Source organism: Harmonia axyridis, chromosome 4, assembly GCF_914767665.1.
Source record: "Harmonia axyridis chromosome 4, icHarAxyr1.1, whole genome shotgun sequence".
In the NCBI taxonomy this organism is placed as follows: Eukaryota; Metazoa; Arthropoda; class Insecta; order Coleoptera; family Coccinellidae; genus Harmonia; species Harmonia axyridis.
In genome coordinates this window covers 40,496,322-40,517,609 of record NC_059504.1, presented here as the reverse complement: position 1 = coordinate 40,517,609, position 21,288 = coordinate 40,496,322, and the positions used below count along the sequence as shown (strand labels likewise).

Below are 21,288 nucleotides of genomic sequence, written 5' to 3'. Positions count from 1 at the left end.
CATGATTTCATCAATTGGAATTCAGGTTCAATAATGTAAAAATTTAGTGGAATGCTATCACATTTCAAGGAAATCCAATGAGGAGATATCAATTCCTTAAAGAATCGCTGATGAAAGATCCCATTGAATATCATTAAAATATGCATATTCCTTTTCACCAAAGGCTCTTCAATAATTTTTACATTCTTGATGGACACTGAATACCAACCTGCTTGCAAAATTCTAATCACATAACTCTTATGTATCATTTTAACTGTTGTGTCTAAACTGGTGAAGAGAACAGAAAAAACTGGTTGATGAATTTAAATAGTGTAGCTTAGTGAATGGAAGAGCCATATCATAATAAGACAGAAATAAAATTCAAAAATCCATCAATCCATCATTCGAAATAGTGCTCCTTCTACTTTTACCCTTGAATATACTTGAAAAACTTTTTGTTTTCTTTCTAGAGTCCACTGTTGAATAAGACTACCATTTTCAAATAACCGAGTGTCCTCCAGATAAATGACTTTCCCATTTTGTTGCAAATATTGACCATAAAATCGTACTCAACTTATTATATTTTTCTGTTTTTCAGTAAGAATTTTTACTCTTATTTACAGTTTTGAACTTGTAACCAATTAATTTTATGTAATGCTGTATTTGATTGATTAAAATCCAGATGCTTTTTGGTCAAATTTTATCCAGACTGATATATTGGTTGCTTTTAGTGGGTAACAATCAAATCATTCAATGATTCTTTGAAGGTGAAATCGTATCGCACAGGTTTTATTTCACTGATAATCCTTGCTGTTATGACTTGCCTTCTTCTTTTGTCAAACAGTACTGTGAGAAATACTCAAATCAACTAATCAATGTGTGTTTGAAATTGATATAACTTTTTAGTTTCAAAATTTCTTGGATCAAAATCAATAACACAAACTGAACAATCTAACCTCCTGTTAATGACATTTCCAATGCCAACCCGAAATCTGCAATTCAAAATGTTACTGAATGAACCAGTACCAACTTAATTTCGATTTTCCACAGCCACCCGGGGTGTCAATAATTCTTGAATGGATTATAGTTATTAACTAACTTTGTAGCGAAGATTAATAAAGATTCGATAAACTGGTGAAGCATTACAAAAATGTAGGACTACAAGAAATACTCTGTATTTCGAAAACATCTCATGTTTAGGGGCCATTTTATTTTTAAAATCACCCGAAGCAACTCTCATTTTCCTTCGTAACTCCAATTCAGGAACAACCAGTATAAGATAAGAATAATGGACTAGTTTAGTGATGTTGATATTTGACACGATAGAATTAAAATATAGAGCAAAACTGATAAATCAGTGAAAAAATTTTGAAAATCCATCAATAAATGACTGAGAAATAGATTATTTAAATTTACGTATTTTAGCGCGGAACGTCTTTGGTCTCCGACTCGTGTGTGACGTCACGCCACTTGCCTGTGCTCGCTACACCATAAATTACGTTTAAATACTTAGCCGCGCCAAGGCTCTCGCGCCGTTTGTAGTTGTACAGTGTAGTTTTAACTCGAGTTTTGTTTTTATGTCACCATAATGAAAGAAGACTTCGTCCATCTTATGTCAGTGCTGAAATAAAAGGAGTTAAACTTTTCAAGTGAGTATCTACTTTTGAGTTTGCTTCATCATGGTTCAACTTATAACGATGATTTATTTAAAAAATGTTTCATAAACAGTTTGTAGTTGAGTACTGGTTGTTGAAGTCTATCCATAATCAATGGCAAAACATATTTATGTGATAGACTTCAACAACCAGTACTCAAGTACTGGTTGTTGAAGTCTATCCATAATCAATGGCAAAACATATTTATGTGAGGAGTAAAAAGTAAAAAGAGAAAAAAGTAATGTTTACTGCCCGTATAAAATCCGGTATGAATCAATTCTGATCTTCAGACTCATATGAAGTAATTTTAGGTCCAATTAAGTCACGCCTCATTAATTTGCACCACTTCTTCCTTTGATTCATGTCATTTGGTACATGAAAAAACAATTTATTGGGGTTTTTAATTGTCGTGCTTGCACACATAGGCACAATACAATATTTGTAAGATTTTTTTTTATTTCAGCCATCGGGTAACGAACAAAACACGACACGAACGGCACAAGTGATTGTACACCAATGAATTCGTATGCACTCTGCGAATACCAGTCGCCTCGTGTAAGTGGCGTGACGTCACACACTAGACGCTGCGTACTATGAAATTATTCTTCCAAGCGCACCTTCAAAGTCCCAGAACTTTTTCATTTCTAGAGATATTTCAATGATTCTTCCACATTTTTGTTTCATTTTACTTAAATTTTTAGAATTATCCTTAATAAACAAATGAAAACTAGTCCATTGAATTGATAATAAACAAAAAATTATTTCGAGTGATTCGGTTCAAACTTCTTTATCAAACCTCTTCTTCCCACATTATAGATATGAGTAAACAATGTCGTCAAAATTTCTTTTTCGATTACCCCTCCCCAAGAAAAAAAAGATCTACGCCCTTGGAACAAACGTGACAGAAACGGTCTAGAACGCGTGTCTACGTTCATGGGACCGTTAAATATTTAAATTAGAGACTGTTATGTACACACATCTCATGGTACTGATGGGAGATTGGGCATTATTATGATTTGCCACCGAGAGGCTTTGTTCTCGTTCGGCCGACCTGCTAATAGCATTTGCGGCCACCGATCTGAATTGTATAACAGTTATTTCGAAGGATTTGGAATTTCCATCACAGCTCTGTTGGAACGGAAGGGCCGAGGAGGAGGAACTAATTCTGTCGGAAGATGCGGTTTTGATTATAGTTATTCTCGGTTGTTTGGTGCAGATATCTGGTCCGATCATCGTGTTTGCCATCCAGAAATTGGTCAGATTTGCGTCGAATATTCGCTGTTTACGATCGGCTTGTTTCGATTCGTCATCGGTTTATAACAAGTGGATATGAAATCGAAATTACGATTTGCCATTGAATTCCATTTGGGATTCAGTGGATGTTTTGTTTCCGTGAGATATTTGTGAATGACTTTACCTGTTCATGTTAGGAAGACTAGAACTTTGCTTCCTCCGTTTTTTCCGAAATTCCGAATTATTGTAAAATACTGGTTTTACATTTATGATTCAAAGTATTGTACTTTCTTCCATCCAACGGGCAGCGTACTGATTCCGCGTTGAAACAACTGGTAATCTTTTGGAGCAATCCACGAATTAATCCAATTTTTTCTTCATAAGACCGGAAGAGCTAGTCAGCCAGGCCGTGTGTCCTTCATCGAAACAAGTGATAGTCAGAGGGATCAACGTCTCGAGAATACGGCGGGTGGGGTAGTACTTCCCATTTAAACTTTTCCAAGTAGGGGAGAGTGGGGTTGGACGTTCCGATTTTTGAATAATACGAATTTTTAATCATGATAATGAAGGATTTCATTTTCAACTTGGGATAATATTGAACGGATATTTATCGTTTTTGGAAATCTTATATAGTCGTTTTTACTGATATCTCAATAGTTTGTTTACAGAAGCGAATGTTTGTAAAATTTCGGAGCAGAACATTCAACCCCGCATTGGGGGCGAGTTGTTCCACCTTTGGGGCAAATTGTTCCTCTTAGATTCTGACAATATTTTGTCAGAAAGGAACTTATGACCCCAAATTACATTAATATACGAACATTGACATACTGGCAAACTAACAAAATCAATTGAAACAATACTGAAACAATAAGATTCCTTACACTCACGTGACATTTCGAAAGCACGTGTACACAGCCACTCAACCACCGTCACCAGAGTAATAAAAATTACTGCCAAATAGGCGCTCCACTTTGTGTTTTACAAGCATATTTTGCATATCTTGCTATCTGTTTTCGTTACAAAGTTATTTCCATCGGAACTACTTTCCCTGGGAACTTCTAGCTCCACTCTCCCCTACGTCTTGACCACTTTCAAAACATAGGGTCGAGCATTGTCATACTGTGAAATCACTCTATCATGTCTCTCGTTTTATTGCGGCCGTTTGTCTTTCAATGCTCGGCTCAAACGCTTGTGATTGTTTCAGTCGGTTTTGGCAACTCATAATACACAGCGAGTGGGTCCCGCCAAATAGTCAGCATGACCTTGGAACCGTGAATATTCGGTTGGAAGCATGGCCGGGAGATCCCCATGATTTTTGGCGCTTGGAATTATCGTAATGACTCCATATTTCATCACCAGTCACAATTCAATGTAGATATCCCTTCCGTCTCTGCCTTGCTCTTGCAGCTGTTCACAAGCATACAAACGCTGTTCAACATCTCTCGGCTTCAAATCGTACGGCACCCAATTCACTTGTTTCTGAATTATTCTCATGACTTTCAGGCATTTTGAGATGGATTGTTGTGTCACTCTTAATGATCCTGCCAATTCTTGTTGTGTTTGATACGAGTCTTGATCAAGTAATGCCTCCAATTCATCTTCGAAAACCTTCTCTCCTCCATCTCCATGCTAGTCTTCGACGTCAAAATCACCGTTCTTGAAGCATTGAAACCACTCTCGGCACGTGTTTTTACTAATAGTGGCCTCACCAAAGGTATTTGAGGGCATTTAATGAGCCTCAGCCGCTGATTTCTTTCAATAAAGCAAAAAATCAAAACCTCTTCTTTATTTGTTTGTGATAATTCGATGGCGGTATGTCTACAAATACCTAACCCATTTTTATCGTATGACATCAACGATCTATTTATTTCGACCAGAACTTACCTCTACAGCCTTCTAATGCAAAACGGCGGGAGCAAAATTGTACACCTAATACGCAAAGTTCTTCATCCAGATTAAATCATCATTTGGTATGCTTCTAGTGTAATTATTGTATACTCACCACTCACATTTTGTTGAAGTTCGTTGACCAAGAATTTTAGTAATTTTCTATGGATTTCAATGGTTTGAACGCCAAATTATAGTTCAATTCTTCGGTACCAAAACAAATTCGAGAAGAATTTTCCAAAAATATTGATAGCTTATTTATACAAGGTGAAAGGAACCTGTTTGAGCGTTCCAATTTATTAACACTCTGTGGAACGGTACGAGAAAGTTTACGCTCAATTTATTATAAAGAATATACTCTTCGTCATCTTTCAGTTCTAATTTCACTATGATATCTTGATTTCTTTTGTTTTTTATTTTTTTTATACGTATTCAAATGAAATCCTGGAAATTTTTCAGGGAAAAAATTCAATTGATAATTGAAATTAATGGCATTCAGACAATTACTAGTTCGACTAGTAGTTCGGATGTTGCGGGTTCGAGTTCCGCTCGAGGAGGTACTTTTTTCAGAATTGAAAAATTCCGAAAATAAGAATGCGACCAAGAATAACAACCTTTCTTTGTATCATGAAATTGCCTAAATGTCAAGAAGTTAAATAATCAGACGATAATTCATATTACACCAAATTAATTTTGTTCCGAATCTAATGAAACTGGTTATCAGATTTGCAATTCGGAGCAAGTACCCTGTATTTCTGGAACTCGCCCACTTCAACAATACTACTTGTACTCAACTTTCGACTATAAAGACTGATTCGTTCTTTCGAAAAGTATCAATTGCAGTGTAACTTCCTCAGCAACCACTCAACAATGGCTTTTAAAGTGAGTACTCATTAACAATAAGATTTCAATCGGCTGATATTTATTATTGAGAAGACGAATCGAAATTTTGAATTGTTCAAATGATTCTGTTTGTTTCCACAAATTTCTCCATTTTCGGTGAATTGTGATTTCTTAGGACGGAACAACGGAACGTTGCTTAAAACGAAATTTGAGATATTTCTTCTTTAAAATCACCGATTATAATGAGGTTTCCACATAATTTTTTCAAACAATCATGTGATGGAAAAAAGGAAATATTTTCAATTTGCGGCTGAAAAACTAAATAAATAATTTCGGTATCTCTTCGTTTTTTGTGAATTAATTGATGATATGTACTTTTTTCAAATCACTGATATAGTTTACAATTATTCTTGAAAAAAAAAAACTTACCAGAAATCATAACAGAAGTGGTGAAATTATAATTTCGTGAAAAAAAAACAATTAGACGAAGTGAATGTACAACTTCGTACACCTTACAAAGTTGGGTCATCGCAGGAGCGCCAGAGAGGAAATCAATGGGTACTAAAGTTGACTGCTACTCGAAAACCATGTAGTGGTAATCCCTGTAAGAATATAGAGATATACCTACTTTTTTGTAAGCCCTATAATGATGGATAATTGACCGATTTGACAAAAATCAAAAACAAGGATAATGACATCAGAGTCCACATGAGATATCTCGAAAATCATATCGAAAAAGTACAATAACAGTAAAATAAAGTACACAGGATGATCCGGAATGAAACAATCAGAGAAATCATGGAGGTGCAAAAACAGACAACTGAAGAAATCAGGTAACAATAAGTATTTCAGAAGATAAGGGATTCCCAAAGAAAAAAACATCAAACGAAGTACAGGTTTTTGAAATGATATTCGAAGATTGTATAAGAAAAAAGATTATGAAATTTGTGTACCTAATAAAATTTCGAACATCGGCTACATGACAGGTTTTCTAATTCGAAATTATTGTTACAGCTCGTAGTTCTCTTCGCCGCTCTGGCTTACGCCAACGCTGGTTTCTTGGGAGCTCCAGCAGCTGTTGCTACCTACGCAAGCCCAGCAGTATCCTACGCTGCACCAGCTGTCGCTGCCGTCCATGCTGCTCCAGTGGCTTCTTCCTACTCCTACACCAACAGAATCCAATCTGCCCCTGTAGCTTATGCTGCCCCAGCTGTCTCTTACGCTGCCCCAGCTGTCGCCGCCGTCCATGCTGCTCCAGTGGCCTCTTCCTACTCCTACACCAACAGAATCCAATCTGCCCCTGTAGCTTATGCTGCCCCAGCCGTCTCTTACGCTGCCCCAGCTGTCGCCGCCGTCCATGCTGCTCCAGTGGCCTCTTCCTACTCCTACACCAACAGAATCCAATCTGCCCCTGTAGCTTATGCTGCCCCAGCCGTCTCTTATGCCGCCCCTGCTGTAGCTGCCGTCCACGCTGCTCCAGTCGCTGTAGCTAAAGCTATTCCCGCAGCCACATCATACGCTTACAACAACCAAATTTCCCAATCTGTGACTGCTGTTCATGCTGCCCCTGTTGCCACCTATGCCGCTGCCCCTGTTGCCACTTATGCCGCTGCGGCTCCAATCGTTAAATCTTACTCCACCACCTATGCCGCTGCTCCAGCTATCTCTTACTCAGCCCCAGCTTTGACTGCTGTTCACGCTGCTCCAGCTCTCTCTTATGGCGCCCCTTTGGCTCTCCAAAAATACCACTATTAAATAATTGAACACACAGAGTAGAAAAAGTTGTCTTTGTAAAATTAGCACTTTTTCTTGTATTTATTTATATGTAGACTAATTGTTGAGAATAAATTGAAAATGCTCTAAGTTTTGTCTTTCTGATATCCACAAACAAAAAAAACCGATACATATTAACTTCTTCTTCTTCTTCTTTATATGCTATCCGTTAAAGGATATTTGCGACCACATTTTCCATTTCGTCTCCCTAGCGTTGTGGATCAGTGTTTGTATGTATATTAACGGGATTTTCAAAAGAACAATTATATAATATAGCAATATTTGAAATGTTGAAATGTCGCTACTATCTATTTGTGTCTGGTTTACTTTCACCACTCATCTGATTGTAAACATTGCTTATACAGGGTGATTGACCGCGATGGCCTATTAGACGGTTATGGAAAACTGATCATAATTTTGTGCTGAAAATTTGCATGTTGGGATTGAGTCAATGTTCTTTCCTCCTAAAATATTTTCAGATCTACATATACAACAGACTAGTACTTCCTTATTTCAAATGGCACACCTTGTATATTATTACATCATCAGATGACAATTTCAACAATATGCCATATCTTGGGTACAAGCTCAATGGTTCATCATTTAATTGGAATTTTATGAAAAAAATTATGGCGACGAAGACTTACATGTTTTTGAATATATCTTCAGAAACACTTTTTTTCGAAAAAACCGTTTCTATTTTCGATTCTGTAAATACGTAGTGTTTTAAGACTTTTTCGCATTGGACCAAAAATGTACAGGGTGTTTATAAGAAAATCATGAAGTTGGACAACACAAATTCATCGAAACTTAAGATTTTCAATTTAGAATCTATATCTTTTATTATTTCAGTCCATTCTATATGAAAATTCTGTATAAAAAGAGGGGGGTTACTTAAACATATCCTGCACCCAAACTGAATCGAGCAAGAATTTTAAATGAGGAAAACCGCAATTTCTAATGGTGTGGAGTCATCTATGACTTCCGGAAAACACAGAAAGTAACTAAAATTCGATATTCCGATTACTAAATCTAACATATCTTGAATTGTAATTGATCGTTCGTTGAGATTGTTGAGAATTACACGAACAAATTATCAATTAAGAATACCTTATTGAAAAAATTTCCAAAAATATTGTAAGCCATTTATACAGGTGAAAAAAAAACATGTATTTGTAGTCCTATTCTTCGACACCCTATGGAACAGTTCAGAAAATTTGTATAGTTTTCGCTCAGTTCTTAACATAGACCATCCTTTTCGTCATCTTTCAGTTTTTATTTCACCTTGATATCTTGATTTCCTTTGAAGGTACATATCTTCAAATCAAATACTGCAGTTTTATAGACACGCCAAGCTCTATAGAGGAACAGGCCGGTATATTAAGAGCAGCAAGTACCGAATTATTATTTATTAAAAACGGAGCTTTGTATGCTCAATATTACGTACAAGATGTTCTTCTGGAAGTTGTTATTCCCTTTGCTCCATTTGTTGAAGATCACTTCATTTTAATGCACGAAAATGCAGAACGGCATATGTACCTATAGCAAATATTGTTAATCAATATTTGGCTGATGTTTGAAACCCTGTTAATATACATACAAACACTGATCCACAACGCTAGGGAAACGAAATGGAAAATGTTGTCGCAAATATCCTTTAACGGATAGCATACAAAGAAGAAGAAGAAGAAAAAGTTAATATGTATCGGTATTTTTGTTTGTGGCTATCAGAAAGACAAAACTTAGAGCATTTTCAATTTATTCTCAACAATTAGTCTACATATAAATAAATAAAAGAAAAAGTGCTAATTTTACAAAGACAACTTTTTCCACTCTGTGTGTTCAATTATTTAATAGTGGTATTTTTGGAGAGCCAAAGGGGCGCCATAAGAGAGAGCTGGAGCAGCGTGAACAGCAGTCAAAGCTGGGGCTGAGTAAGAGATAGCTGGAGCAGCGGCATAGGTGGTGGAGTAAGATTTAACGATTGGAGCCGCAGCGGCATAAGTGGCAACAGGGGCAGCGGCATAGGTGGCAACAGGGGCAGCATGAACAGCAGTCACAGATTGGGAAATTTGGTTGTTGTAAGCGTATGATGTGGCTGCGGGAATAGCTTTAGCTACAGCGACTGGAGCAGCGTGGACGGCAGCTACAGCAGGGGCGGCATAAGAGACGGCTGGGGCAGCATAAGCTACAGGGGCAGATTGGATTCTGTTGGTGTAGGAGTAGGAAGAGGCCACTGGAGCAGCATGGACGGCGGCGACAGCTGGGGCAGCGTAAGAGACAGCTGGGGCAGCATAAGCTACAGGGGCAGATTGGATTCTGTTGGTGTAGGAGTAGGAAGAAGCCACTGGAGCAGCATGGACGGCAGCGACAGCTGGTGCAGCGTAGGATACTGCTGGGCTTGCGTAGGTAGCAACAGCTGCTGGAGCTCCCAAGAAACCAGCGTTGGCGTAAGCCAGAGCGGCGAAGAGAACTACGAGCTGTAACAATAATTTCGAATTAGAAAACCTGTCATGTAGCCGATGTTCGAAATTTTATTAGGTACACAAATTTCATAATCTTTTTTCTTATACAATCTTCGAATATCATTTCAAAAACCTGTACTTCGTTTGATGTTTTTTTCTTTGGGAATCCCTTATCTTCTGAAATACTTATTGTTACCTAATTTCTACAGTTATCTTTTTTAACACCTTCATGGTTTCTCTAATAGTTTCATTACAGATCATCACGCCTACTTCACTTTACTATTTTCATAATTTTTCTATATATTTTTTGAGATACCTGATTAGGACTCTGATGTCATTATACACATTTGTTTTTGATTTTCGTCGAATCGGTACATTATCCATCAATAAAGGGGCTTACAAAAATTTATATCTCCATATTCCTAAGAGGGATTACCATCACATGGTTTTTCACGTATCAGTCAAACTTTGGTAACCATTTATTTCCCATCTAGCGCTCCTGCGGTGACCAAACATTGACTGTGTACGAAGTTGTACATTCACTTCATCTTCTTTCTTTTCTCCAAGCAAATATGTAGAGGGCAGCACTGTACGACGACTTTCACGAAATTATAATTTTACCTCTTTTTTAATCATTTTTGGTAGGTTTTTTTTCGAATATTTTAAAAATATATCAGTTATTTTGTAGAAAGAACATCCATTTTTTTACAAAAAACGAACAGTTACCAAAATTTTCAATTTCTTTTTTCAGCCGCAAATTGAAAATATTTACTTTCTTTCATCTAGATGATTGTTCGAGGAAATTATGTGGAAACCTCATAAAAATCAGTGATTTGTAAGAAGAAATATTTCTGATTTCGTTTTGAACTGAGCAACCAGGTGGTGGTGTTCCCTCTTGGGAGCCGAAATAAATACAATATACCAAAAATGGAGAAATTTGTGAAAACAAAGAGAATCATATAAACAATTCAAATTTTCGATCCGTCCTCTAAATAATTGATCGCGGTCGATTAAAAAATACTAATTGTTTGTCAGTACTCACTTTGACAGCCATTGTTGAGTTGTTGCTGTGGAAGTTACACTGCAATTGGTACTTTTCGAAAGAACGAATCAGTCTTTATAGTCGAAAGTTGAGTACAAGTAGTATTGTTGAAGTGGGCGAGTTCCAGAAATACAGGGTACTTGCTCCGAATTGCAAATCTGATAACCAGTTTCATTAGATTCGGAACAAAATTAATTTGGTGTAATATGAATTATCGCCAGATTATTTAACTTCTTGACATTTAGGCAATTTCATGATACAAAGAAAGGTTGTTATTCTTGGTCGCATTCTTATTTTCGGCTGGTAAAGTTTAAGGTTTTTATGTTCGAATTCGGTGCTTGTTCTCAAACAATTACAACCTAGACGCGTTCCACATATATGCAGGTAACTCAAAAAATGCCTATTTACTAATAGAAGTTTTGAAAAATATCAGAAAGAAAAGACTAATCTAATTTTAGTATTCAAGTTTTATAGACTCTCTAGGGCTGATATTTTATTATCAATTAAGTGTTTCAGAATGAGGAAACTGGCATTCAACAAATCCAATTAAATTCAATTAAGTACTGATTGATCGAAACTGTATATTTCAAATCGTAATTTGTGTAACTCAAAAAGTACTTATAATTCAACATTCGGTATGGCTTGGAATGCAATGAAGCAAAACCTATAGGTAAGTTGATTTTTGACTAAGCTAGACAATTTCAAATTATGCTTACGGCAAAGTTATACTTTTGATATTTTATTCTTTGTAATTTCAAATGTGAAGAAGAATGGTCAACCCATTCTAATGATTGCAAGTATCATTATTTCACACAGAGCAATACAATTTTTGAATACTGCTTTATTATTAGTCGATTAAGAAAAAGCTTTTCTGACAGCGTCATAGCTATACGTCATAAAATTCAAAATTTTCGAAAAGTAAAAAAATATGATTTTTCTCAACACACTCGCACAAAGTTACTATTTGAATAAGTCGTATGTACATATATTTTGCTGTAGAAAAACTGTCCATATTATTTTGATGATTGCAAGTATCTATCCTCCAAAACCAAACAAAGTTATCATATAAGGAGAGCTGGGATTCATTATTTGTCTAACCCATATTCTATAAGCCTAGAAAAATTTTGGAGTTGAATCGATTAGGTATACGGCAGTTCAAAATTTTGTTTTCTTGATAATTTTGAAAATCAAACTAAATCAGTATGGAAGTTTGAACTTAGATTCGAAATAACAATTTCACAATTGTGTGAGACATTTTGCCAAAGATTGAGAGACCCTTGATATTTTATAACCAAGGAATCATATTTATGATTACTACCCAATTGAACTAAAATACTAAATTGAATCTTTCGTATTGAAACTACTGGTTGTAGAGTTTTGTACGCAGAAATTATTTTAAATGATTGGAGTCTCCAGTTTATCGATTAATGAATTTCTATATTCTGTTAAGCATTTGCTAAGCAAAACAATATATCGATATTTATAATATCATATTGTATCTTTTGGAAGGACAGTCTTTTAAAATAATACATTCCTGGCAACAAATAAACATGAATAAATTACTGAGGTGATGCATTTTCATAATTCAACATTATAGTGCCTATCACAATTTTTTTTATCTTTTACTTTCCACAAGAGAGTGTTATACGGTGGTCAAATTTCTGTACTCGAGGATGTTTCTCTATTCATAGAATTTCCTGATTAAATGTTTGAAACATCTCACAACACAGTCTACATAATCACTTCATCTGAAATGCTGATCCACCATACTCCAAGATACTTAATCAGTTTCATCTTCAAATGATGGCACAATTGAAATTGGTTGAATTAAAACAGTCTTTCTCATGACTGCGGACGTTATTTTGACTAAACTGATCGCTCTGCAATAGGGTTACAGTGATAAATTTTGTCTTTTTGATATTAAGACCAAGAAGGTTATAGTTGAGCCATATTTCAATATATCTAAGTCGTTTTTATGATACAAACAAGAAATAACATTGGTCCAAAACTGGTACCCTGCGGTATTCCATTTCTATTGGCTCACTGAGATTACTGACAATCCTGACTCTGTGCTCTATGTGTAAGTTGTTATTCAAAAAAATAGTATGTTGGGCCATGTATACCGTAGCCCTGCAATTTTTTCAATAGCATAACGTAATCAATAATGTCTAACGCCTTTGCTAGATCCAGGAATATAGATAATAGTATATTCTAAAACAAGTTGCAGAATGGGCTCCTATTCCAACACGAATGCGAAATTCGAAAACGAGCGACGAGTAGCGAGTTTTGGACCATGAGTGTTGGAATTGCCTTCTGCAACGAGTATTAGACGATATTTTCTCTATTTCAGTCAATTTTTGTGAAATATTGTCGAAATTCATTGTAAAATTCAGATTATATATCCTAGTGACTTTTTTATTGTATCTTGGCAGTTGGTGTGACTGTTACGCAAATTGACAGATTACGGAATTTCAGTTTGAATCGTACGTCTCGAATTTTGAAATAATTTATAATTACGCATGAAACTCGTCAATTATGTCTGACGAAATCGATTTAACACTCACAGAATTAAGAGAAATTGCGAATATAATGTCGCAAATCATTTCACTTAATCCAAATTATATTATATTGACAATTTGACGTGTGTTGAATTTTGATAGGATTGGAAGTCATAGATAGACAACCACAAAATAAAAAATATAACTGAAAACGATGCTGTAATGAGTTCATTACAGCACTGATTTTAGAACTGTAATGAATTCATTACGATACTGAAATAGAGAAACACTTTTTCGATGCATCCGAGATACCAATAATGCTTTCTGTATGCTGTGTAAGATTCAATAATCTTACACAGCATTTTCGGTGTTGGAATCACTTATGGAGCCGAATTGTCTATCAGTCAATATTTTCTTGACATTGAGGTAATTCATGAGTGTAATTTTAAATCAATGTCGATAAAAGATGTGGGGATATTCTTGGTAGTTTTCAGAGAGAATATATTTAAAGCCCTCTGTATCACATTTAGTCCATTTCCTTAATGAAATAGCATGGTTTTCTAGTAACATCATTTCAACTCCATTTCACAAAATGTTCCTATTCGATCGATATAATTAGTACACTAAACTCCTCCACCATACTGCACTTACCAGGATGGAAAAACGCTCACCAGCATGTACTGAATTTCTAAGTCATTGCACACCCTCCCATAAATTTTAGATCCTAAATACACGGGCCCCGCAGTGCTCCTCTTCCATCTGTTGTTTCCAAAGTAAGGGTGGATGAAATCCCCTTTCTTTACCTTGATATCGCCGAGGGGCCATACTGCAAACCATGCATACTCAGCGTACTGCGCACATGTCCAATGCAGTCGCTTCTCCCGTTCCTGTTTTTTTTACGAGAGCTTGTGCAATTCATTATCCATGCTTTGATAATTAAAACTGAAAACGCATCCCTGTTTTCGGGCTCGGCAACTATCGTTTGAAACTCAAGCTGAAAGTAACAAGGCGGAAAAACCATGCAATTCATTGAAAAATTCATTCACGTCGGTTGAATACCCCTCAGTTGTTTTGGAGTGGTGCAGACAAGTGATGTTTTGAAATATTATCGCGTATCTGGCCTCTGAGGATTCAGTGTTGTATGGAGAGTGATTATTTGTTTTGTATTCGTTTCGTTCGACGATGAGTGGTGTTAAGAGTGTGTTGGAAATTAGTTTTGGGCGATTTTTTTGTATAGAGGCAGGCGTGGATCTCCAATTCATGTAAAGAATTGAAATAGATGTACGCCTCACCTATGATGATGATCTTAAATATACTGCAAAATCAGTTACTGCGGAATTTCGGTTCAATTATATAGGAGTTCCACACTGTTCAATGTCAAAACTTAGGTATTGAAGATATGAGGATTAAACGCTATATTTTGCAAAGACAGATTACTGAGAAACGGAAGACATGTTTTAAATTAGGTTGTATGATGTGGAACCGCAAATATGCAATCTAGATTATATTTTTCAAGATGAATTCAATTGGCTAAGGTAGTTCTTGGTGGCTGCATTGGAAATCGCATTTGTATTTTCAACATCATTGGTCTAATATCCATTAGCAGGCAATGTTCAGAACGATATTGTACATATTCGAAATTTTTTCACGTTCCCCTAATAGTGTTCTCATCTAATCTTATTGCTCACGAAAATCGTATTGGCAACCTTCAACAGTACAGAAGACACCAACGCTCGAAAGAACAGGCGCATCTACCCATATCAACTTCCAAAATGCTCTCATTTCAAAACAGAGAAATTAATGTCGAATACATGCACCACACTTTGTTCAACCAATTACCCAAAAATTAACAAGTCCTAATGTGAACAATTTTAATAAAGAAGTTCATTAACTCTTTATTGACCTTGAATAATATTCTTCAGATGATTATTTAAATTATAATTTCCTTGTATAGATATTATTTATATAATTAAGTAGTTCAAGTAGATATATTTTATGTAAGCTTTCTAATCTTTGACTTTTTCTTTTCTTTGATCATGAACCAAGGAAAGATACGGCTGGTTTGAGATACAAATGCAAACGTTTGTTTAAACAATGAAATATATCTGCCAAGGAAAGACAATATGAAGAAAAGAGACATGATCCTCAAATTTCTGTTGAATAGCATTATCATCCTCCTATTTTATTATATGAACAAATACTCATATGGACTACATACAACAGATAACCACAAAGTTAAATTTCAAAATATATTTCTGCAGCAATCCCTATTTCCAGATCTTCCAACTACTCATGAATCAATAAAACACGAAGAATTCATGCATTATTTGAAGTAGGCAAGACTGCTGTGAAAATTTTGCCAGATTTTCCTTTTACATATTTTATTCTGCATCAAGTTATTGCCACCGTCTGTCTATTTGCTCATTATTGTCACTAAGCTAGATGATTTTTTTTTTGGGGTTTTGAGGAGATAGTATTTTTATTTAGTTCTCCGTCTTCTTTATGGATATCTTACCTAAGAAAACGGAAAGGATCACACTTATTCATTACACATACATGAGGCAAAGGGATAATTTGCCGCAAGCTTGAATGGTGTTAATAAAATAATAAGACAAGAAAGAAGATCGAATCAGTTGAAGTTCTTCGAAAGGAAAAATGTGGAAGCTTACCGAGATGACTTGGTTTTTTTGAGAAACAGTAAGACGAACATTATACAGATAAGTTTTGACCTTCAACAAAATCTTGAAAAGTCTGGAGTAAAGTAGACATCTTTTTGAGGGAGACAGAAAAGCTGCGTGGCCTCAAAAAAAAAAGGAGGGTATGATGAAAAAATGTTGATATGCTGATTGAACACAGAAATCCTGCAGAAATATCTTGTTCTCAGATGAGACACACATTTTGGTCCGATCAAAGTTCAATCAGAAATATTCAAACGAAAAATTGATTGCAGCTCATTTAATCCAAACAGTAAAATATCCCATAAAAAAGACGTTTTGGGGCTGTTGCTTGTATCAAGGAACACGAAAACTTATACTCATCGAGGTGTGATCAACAGTAACAAATATAAATAAAAGTTAGACACGTGTTTGTCCAGACGACTGGAAAAATTTGTAGTGATTAGCGTTGACTAGAATTTAGTCGTTTCGAAAAAATGATGAAATATGGACAAGAAATGTATCAACCTTGCTAATCTGACCTGGAAACTCCCTGATATTATTCCTATTGAAAATTTTCATGTATATGTAAGGCCAGAAATGGATTTTCCAACAGAAAGTAAGATGACTAACAGTGGCATTCAAATGTGGTTTCGGGATGACAGAATCAAAGGATGCAAAAAATTGATCCATTCGTGTTGAAGTACTGATGAAATCGAAAGAAGAACATAACTTAATTTGAAACATAATACTAAATTATTGACAAACTATTGGGTACTTTTTTCCTTTCGATAATCAATATTTAAAGTAAATATGTCTATCTAAACATTTACTCACAGAATACCTTAGGAACTTTTTGTATCCAATCATTTCATCTGCCAAAGACTTTGGAATTAATTTGTTTAAAGATTTAGGTATGAATATAAGCATAATTCATCGTGAAGGAGCAATATTGAATATTATTTAAATTGATTAAAACCCTTCAATTTTCACTAAAATTCCTTTGGTTTCATAACCACCCCTATTCTGTCACTCGAATAGAAACGAACGAATCGAGTCATAATCTGATGAATCGGAACATTTCACTTCAATCGTGTCCAAATTTGGTATTCTGCATCCAATTCTTCTTCTATTGTCAAATGTAATTTATAATTGATATTTATAGTAATTCTACTTGAGTTACAGAATACCAATTAGAACGATTCCGGTGCATTTCTATTCGATCCGTTCCATCTCTATTCGATTTGAAGATATAGAATAGGGAAGCATGAATGTTTAGTCATGAAATGTATGAAGGACCCCAATTAATGCTCCCTGTAAATAATTATATGGTCATCAGAATGTTTGGAGTTCTATCAGTTTCTTAAGACGTGGAGTGCATGACGTTTTTAATTGATTCACAGGGAACCAATTTTCATTTTACCTAGATCTTAGAAGATGTTTTATTAATTCTTTAAAATGTCGAATGCATCTCGTTTTCGATTGATTCACAGTGAAACCAAATTTCTGTCTAAAATCTTAATAGATTTACTGAAGGTTGAGAATGTTCGAGAACCAACATGACCATATGTCTACCATAAAAGCAGCACGTGCAAAACACCCTTGCTTCGAGAATATATCATTGCGAAAAACCACCTAAATTTCTAGGAACAACGGAGAATTTTGTGGGCTTTACGGACAAAGCTTTTTATTGGACGAGAGTTGATACTGGTGAGGTGCTAAGGTTGTGGCTCAGATGGAGGGGTAACCATGGTAGAATGAGACGAAAGGGGAGTGAAGTCTCGTCTGTCGATCAAGAGTTAAGAACTAACGGTCAGGGGTCAGACTCAAAGTTGAGACGTTAAGACGAAGTCAAGACTTATAGTCAGACAGGTGGCGAATCAAAAATATTCACAATGAGATAATGCATATTAAAACCCAAATATTTTCAAACTCGCTTGATGGAATCTCATCCATCCCCGACTTCAGACAAGTGCATCAATCATTCGTTCGTTGTTTGTGAAAGCTCCGTCGACTATTCAATTTTATTCATTGCAATTTTCAAGGCTTTGGGTCGGCACAAAAAGATCATCAGCCAGTCGAAAAATCCGAATGCATATACCCCGGACACGAACCGTGAATGAACGTACAAGAGCTGCTCGCATGCGGGAAAATTCTTTTTACCTCAGAGGACGACTTCAGAGTCTGCTGCTTTACGGTTTCCACGCAGTTGCATAGGACGAGTGCAATTTATTATTCATGCTTTGATAATTATCAGCACAGAAACGTGCTTCTAAATTACCCGGCCTTTATCCTTTTTTTCCTTGCACGTTCAAGAGTCCGTCGACTTTTGAGGGTATTTTGCATTCATTAATTCCAAGTTCCAACGGCTGGCTTTCTACTCGTTATGACGTTATAGAACATTGTCATTTACAATAAATCTGGAAAGGCGTTCCAGAGAAAAAAGTACAGCAAATTCAACACAATACTTTATTATTCCCCTATATGGTAATGGACACAGTATTTGGATGATACACCATTTTGGCAAAACGCAGTAAAGGATAAAGTATTTTATAATTTTGTCATTTAAAGAGACTCCCCAGCAAACACTGGGAGGTAACTGTGAAGTACCATGGAAGTAACTTTGCAACTAAAAGCTCGCATGCGATGTATTAAAAACATTGCCTCCCGCTCGCATTTGCAGCGAAATGTCCGCGACATCATGTACGCATTTCAAGTCGTTGTGTTGTTCAAATTGAGACATGAAAAAATATCCCCAAAAAAACATCCATTTGTTGTCACTTTTATGGAAGTTTTTGAGTCAATAAATGTCTTTTTAATAACCACATTGGGTCGTTTCATGCGAGGTCTCTTTGATATCTCTATATTCCATTCCCTTTTTCACCACACATAGAGAACATTATATCAATTTCAATAGGAAGTTCGATTATGATTTCATTAGGATATCATTATTAGACTTCTCAATTCTATTCTTTTTTTTACTACACATAGAGTACACATACTGACTTCCATATAAGATAAAATTTTGAACTTAATAAAACTTTTGGGACAGCGTGACGACTTGGTGGGGTTTAATCAGGCCTCAATCTGCCTACTCCTGATTAACCTCGGGATAACTTTAACGGGACATGCGCTAACTAGGTCTCAATCTGCCTACACCTAGTTAGCGGGAAAAATAAATGGTTTTCTAACTAGGCCTCTATCTGCCTACTCCTAATTAAACGGTTATAAAATAAAACAGTAAAAATAAAATATAGAACAGATATAATACAAGACACAAAATGCTACATGATGTAGGTTGCTATTTGACTGGGATTCCTCGGCTTATCTCCGTTTAAGATGCTTACTTCGAGGCTTAAGTAGATTGTTGCGCCCTCTGTTGGGGGAAACGTTAACCTGGTTGGCAGCGCCACCATGACCGTAACGCAGGAATCTGTAATCCCCACAAAACATTACTTTTGTGATATTCATAAAAAAGTCCCTTTGGCACTATACAGTGTGTTTCCAAATTGTATGTATGACTTTGTACAAGATATTCTACCCATTGAATAAATGATATTTAATATAGGTCAAATGCCTTGTATTGTTCAAATTCGGACAAGGATTCCTATATAGAATATCATTTATTTAATGTGTAGAATATCTTGTACAAAGTCATACATACAATTTGGAAACACACTGTATAGTGCCAAAGGGACTATTTTATCCTCCTCAGACCCAAGGTCCGGGGAAGATATATTTATTCAGCAAACCTACTTTTTTAGTGAAGACTGGGTCCAAATAACACCATATGGTTGAAAAAAAAATTTATTTCTGTTTTTTCTGAAAAAAAATAAGGTATCATATATGATACGTTGGGTCTAGAGGCATACAAAAACAACAGATCTATAAAAAAAATTTACTGGTGAAAAAGCGAGAAACAATTTCTATCAACGGTACAACACAGATAAATATTGCAGGAGTTACATTTGGCAAACGTTAATTTGCCACATTTAGGAAATCTACATTTTGATCTTGTTTTTTGTTCTTGCTTCGTAAATACTGGTAGGTGGATGTTACCAACGGTCCTGACTCTTCTATCCGGAACAGGTTGTACCTTCCTTTGTTTCAGAGGCGGTGTCTCTTCTTCATCACTCATGTTGTCTGCGATCTCCATATCATCAGGATCGGTAACCACATTTTCCAAACCTAGATCAACCTCATCCTCATCATCGTCCGAAGAGAGATCATCGAGGTCCGACTGATCGAAGTCCAAGTTGAGAGCTATCTCTTCAAGCTCCAACGCGGTCAAAGGCCCTAAAAAAATAATATTTCAAATGAAAAGTAAACAATATTTGATTTCTCGTGAAAATCTATAGAATTTGATTTTTACATTGAAATTAAATTTGTAGTCAGTAAGACCCAAGGTATCACCTATGATACGTTAACGGAATTACCCATTGCGAAATATTTGTAATATTTAAAACAGAACCTATTATATTCCATATGTTCTGTAGTACTTGTTCAACAAATATAAATCAAAAAAACACCACAAAAACAATTACTTACTTTTATTTCGTGGTAGAGGCATGATCGTAGCACGTGCACTTGTAAACATAAACAATCGACTGACTTTTCTTGCCGCCGTATGCAACCAACATCGCATCAAAAAATTAGGCGCGTATTTAGCAGTGTATCATATATGATACCATCGAGTACGTGCGGCTAAATGGAGCTGGAGGCCGAGAATAAAATATAAACCTGAGGTATCATATATGATACCTGGGGTCTGAGGAGGTTAAGAATATCACAAAAGTAATCCTGTAGAAATTTGTACATACAATTTGGAAATGGGAAATGAAGTAATGAAACATCCATATAATAAATAATTATTCAATCTAATATGAAAAAACAAACGTCACAAAAAAGTGAAATTATCTCTCATAAAATAATAAAATTAACAAACAGAGCCGGTCTTCATTTGACCACTTATAAAAAAATACTATATATATTTTAATTTATTGGTTTTTTGGTGATATAGCTATATCACCAGCCACATGGCAGACACCAACGCACAAATAAAACTGAAAAAACGGGAAGCCTATAGCTATTGTAGTTTTCGAAATATCGCTCGATCAGCCAGAAAACGGACCAAGTGAATACGTAATCTGTATTTTGTTGCAAAAATGCTTCTATTAGGATCACGTTCTGGTTTCACCGACGACCTCTCGGATTGCTCTGAATCGTTTGTTTTTGTTTATTACATCCAGATGAAGGAGA

At 35.7% G+C, this 21,288-nt stretch overlaps 3 protein-coding genes across 3 annotated transcripts; 1 reads left to right on the top strand and 2 right to left on the bottom strand.

Annotated features, from left to right (window-relative positions):
* Positions 1 to 5,551: 5,551 nt before the first annotated feature.
* On the top strand, positions 5,552 to 7,364 carry LOC123678015 (cuticle protein 16.5-like). Its single transcript, XM_045614778.1, has 2 exons — positions 5,552 to 5,636; positions 6,612 to 7,364. The coding sequence occupies exons 1-2, from the start codon at positions 5,625 to 5,627 to the stop codon at positions 7,350 to 7,352; spliced, it is 753 nt and encodes a 250-aa protein (XP_045470734.1). The 5' UTR covers positions 5,552 to 5,624; the 3' UTR covers positions 7,353 to 7,364.
* A 1,828-nt stretch (positions 7,365 to 9,192) lies between these two features.
* Positions 9,193 to 11,017, bottom strand: LOC123677988 (cuticle protein 16.5-like). The gene is made up of 2 exons (XM_045614747.1): positions 10,878 to 11,017; positions 9,193 to 9,850 (listed from the first exon to the last, which is right to left on the bottom strand). Exons 1-2 carry the CDS (start codon positions 10,887 to 10,889, stop codon positions 9,221 to 9,223), a joined length of 642 nt encoding a protein of 213 aa, XP_045470703.1. The 5' UTR covers positions 10,890 to 11,017; the 3' UTR covers positions 9,193 to 9,220.
* Positions 11,018 to 19,913: 8,896 nt separating this feature from the next.
* LOC123677880 lies at positions 19,914 to 20,806 on the bottom strand. Its single transcript, XM_045614609.1, has 2 exons — positions 20,578 to 20,806; positions 19,914 to 20,325 (listed from the first exon to the last, which is right to left on the bottom strand). Exons 1-2 carry the CDS (start codon positions 20,672 to 20,674, stop codon positions 19,928 to 19,930), a joined length of 495 nt encoding a protein of 164 aa, XP_045470565.1. The 5' UTR covers positions 20,675 to 20,806; the 3' UTR covers positions 19,914 to 19,927.
* Between the last annotated feature and the right edge of the window lie 482 nt (positions 20,807 to 21,288).

Excerpts from the sequence above, each read along its gene's own strand:
- LOC123677880 (XM_045614609.1), bottom strand. The coding sequence starts at position 20,674 with ATGCGATGTTGGTTGCATACGGCGGCAAGAAAAGTCAGTCGATTGTTT. Across the intron at positions 20,326-20,577 it reads GCCTCTACCACGAAATAAAA|GGCCTTTGACCGCGTTGGAG; the intron begins GTAAGTAATTGT and ends TTATTTTTTTAG.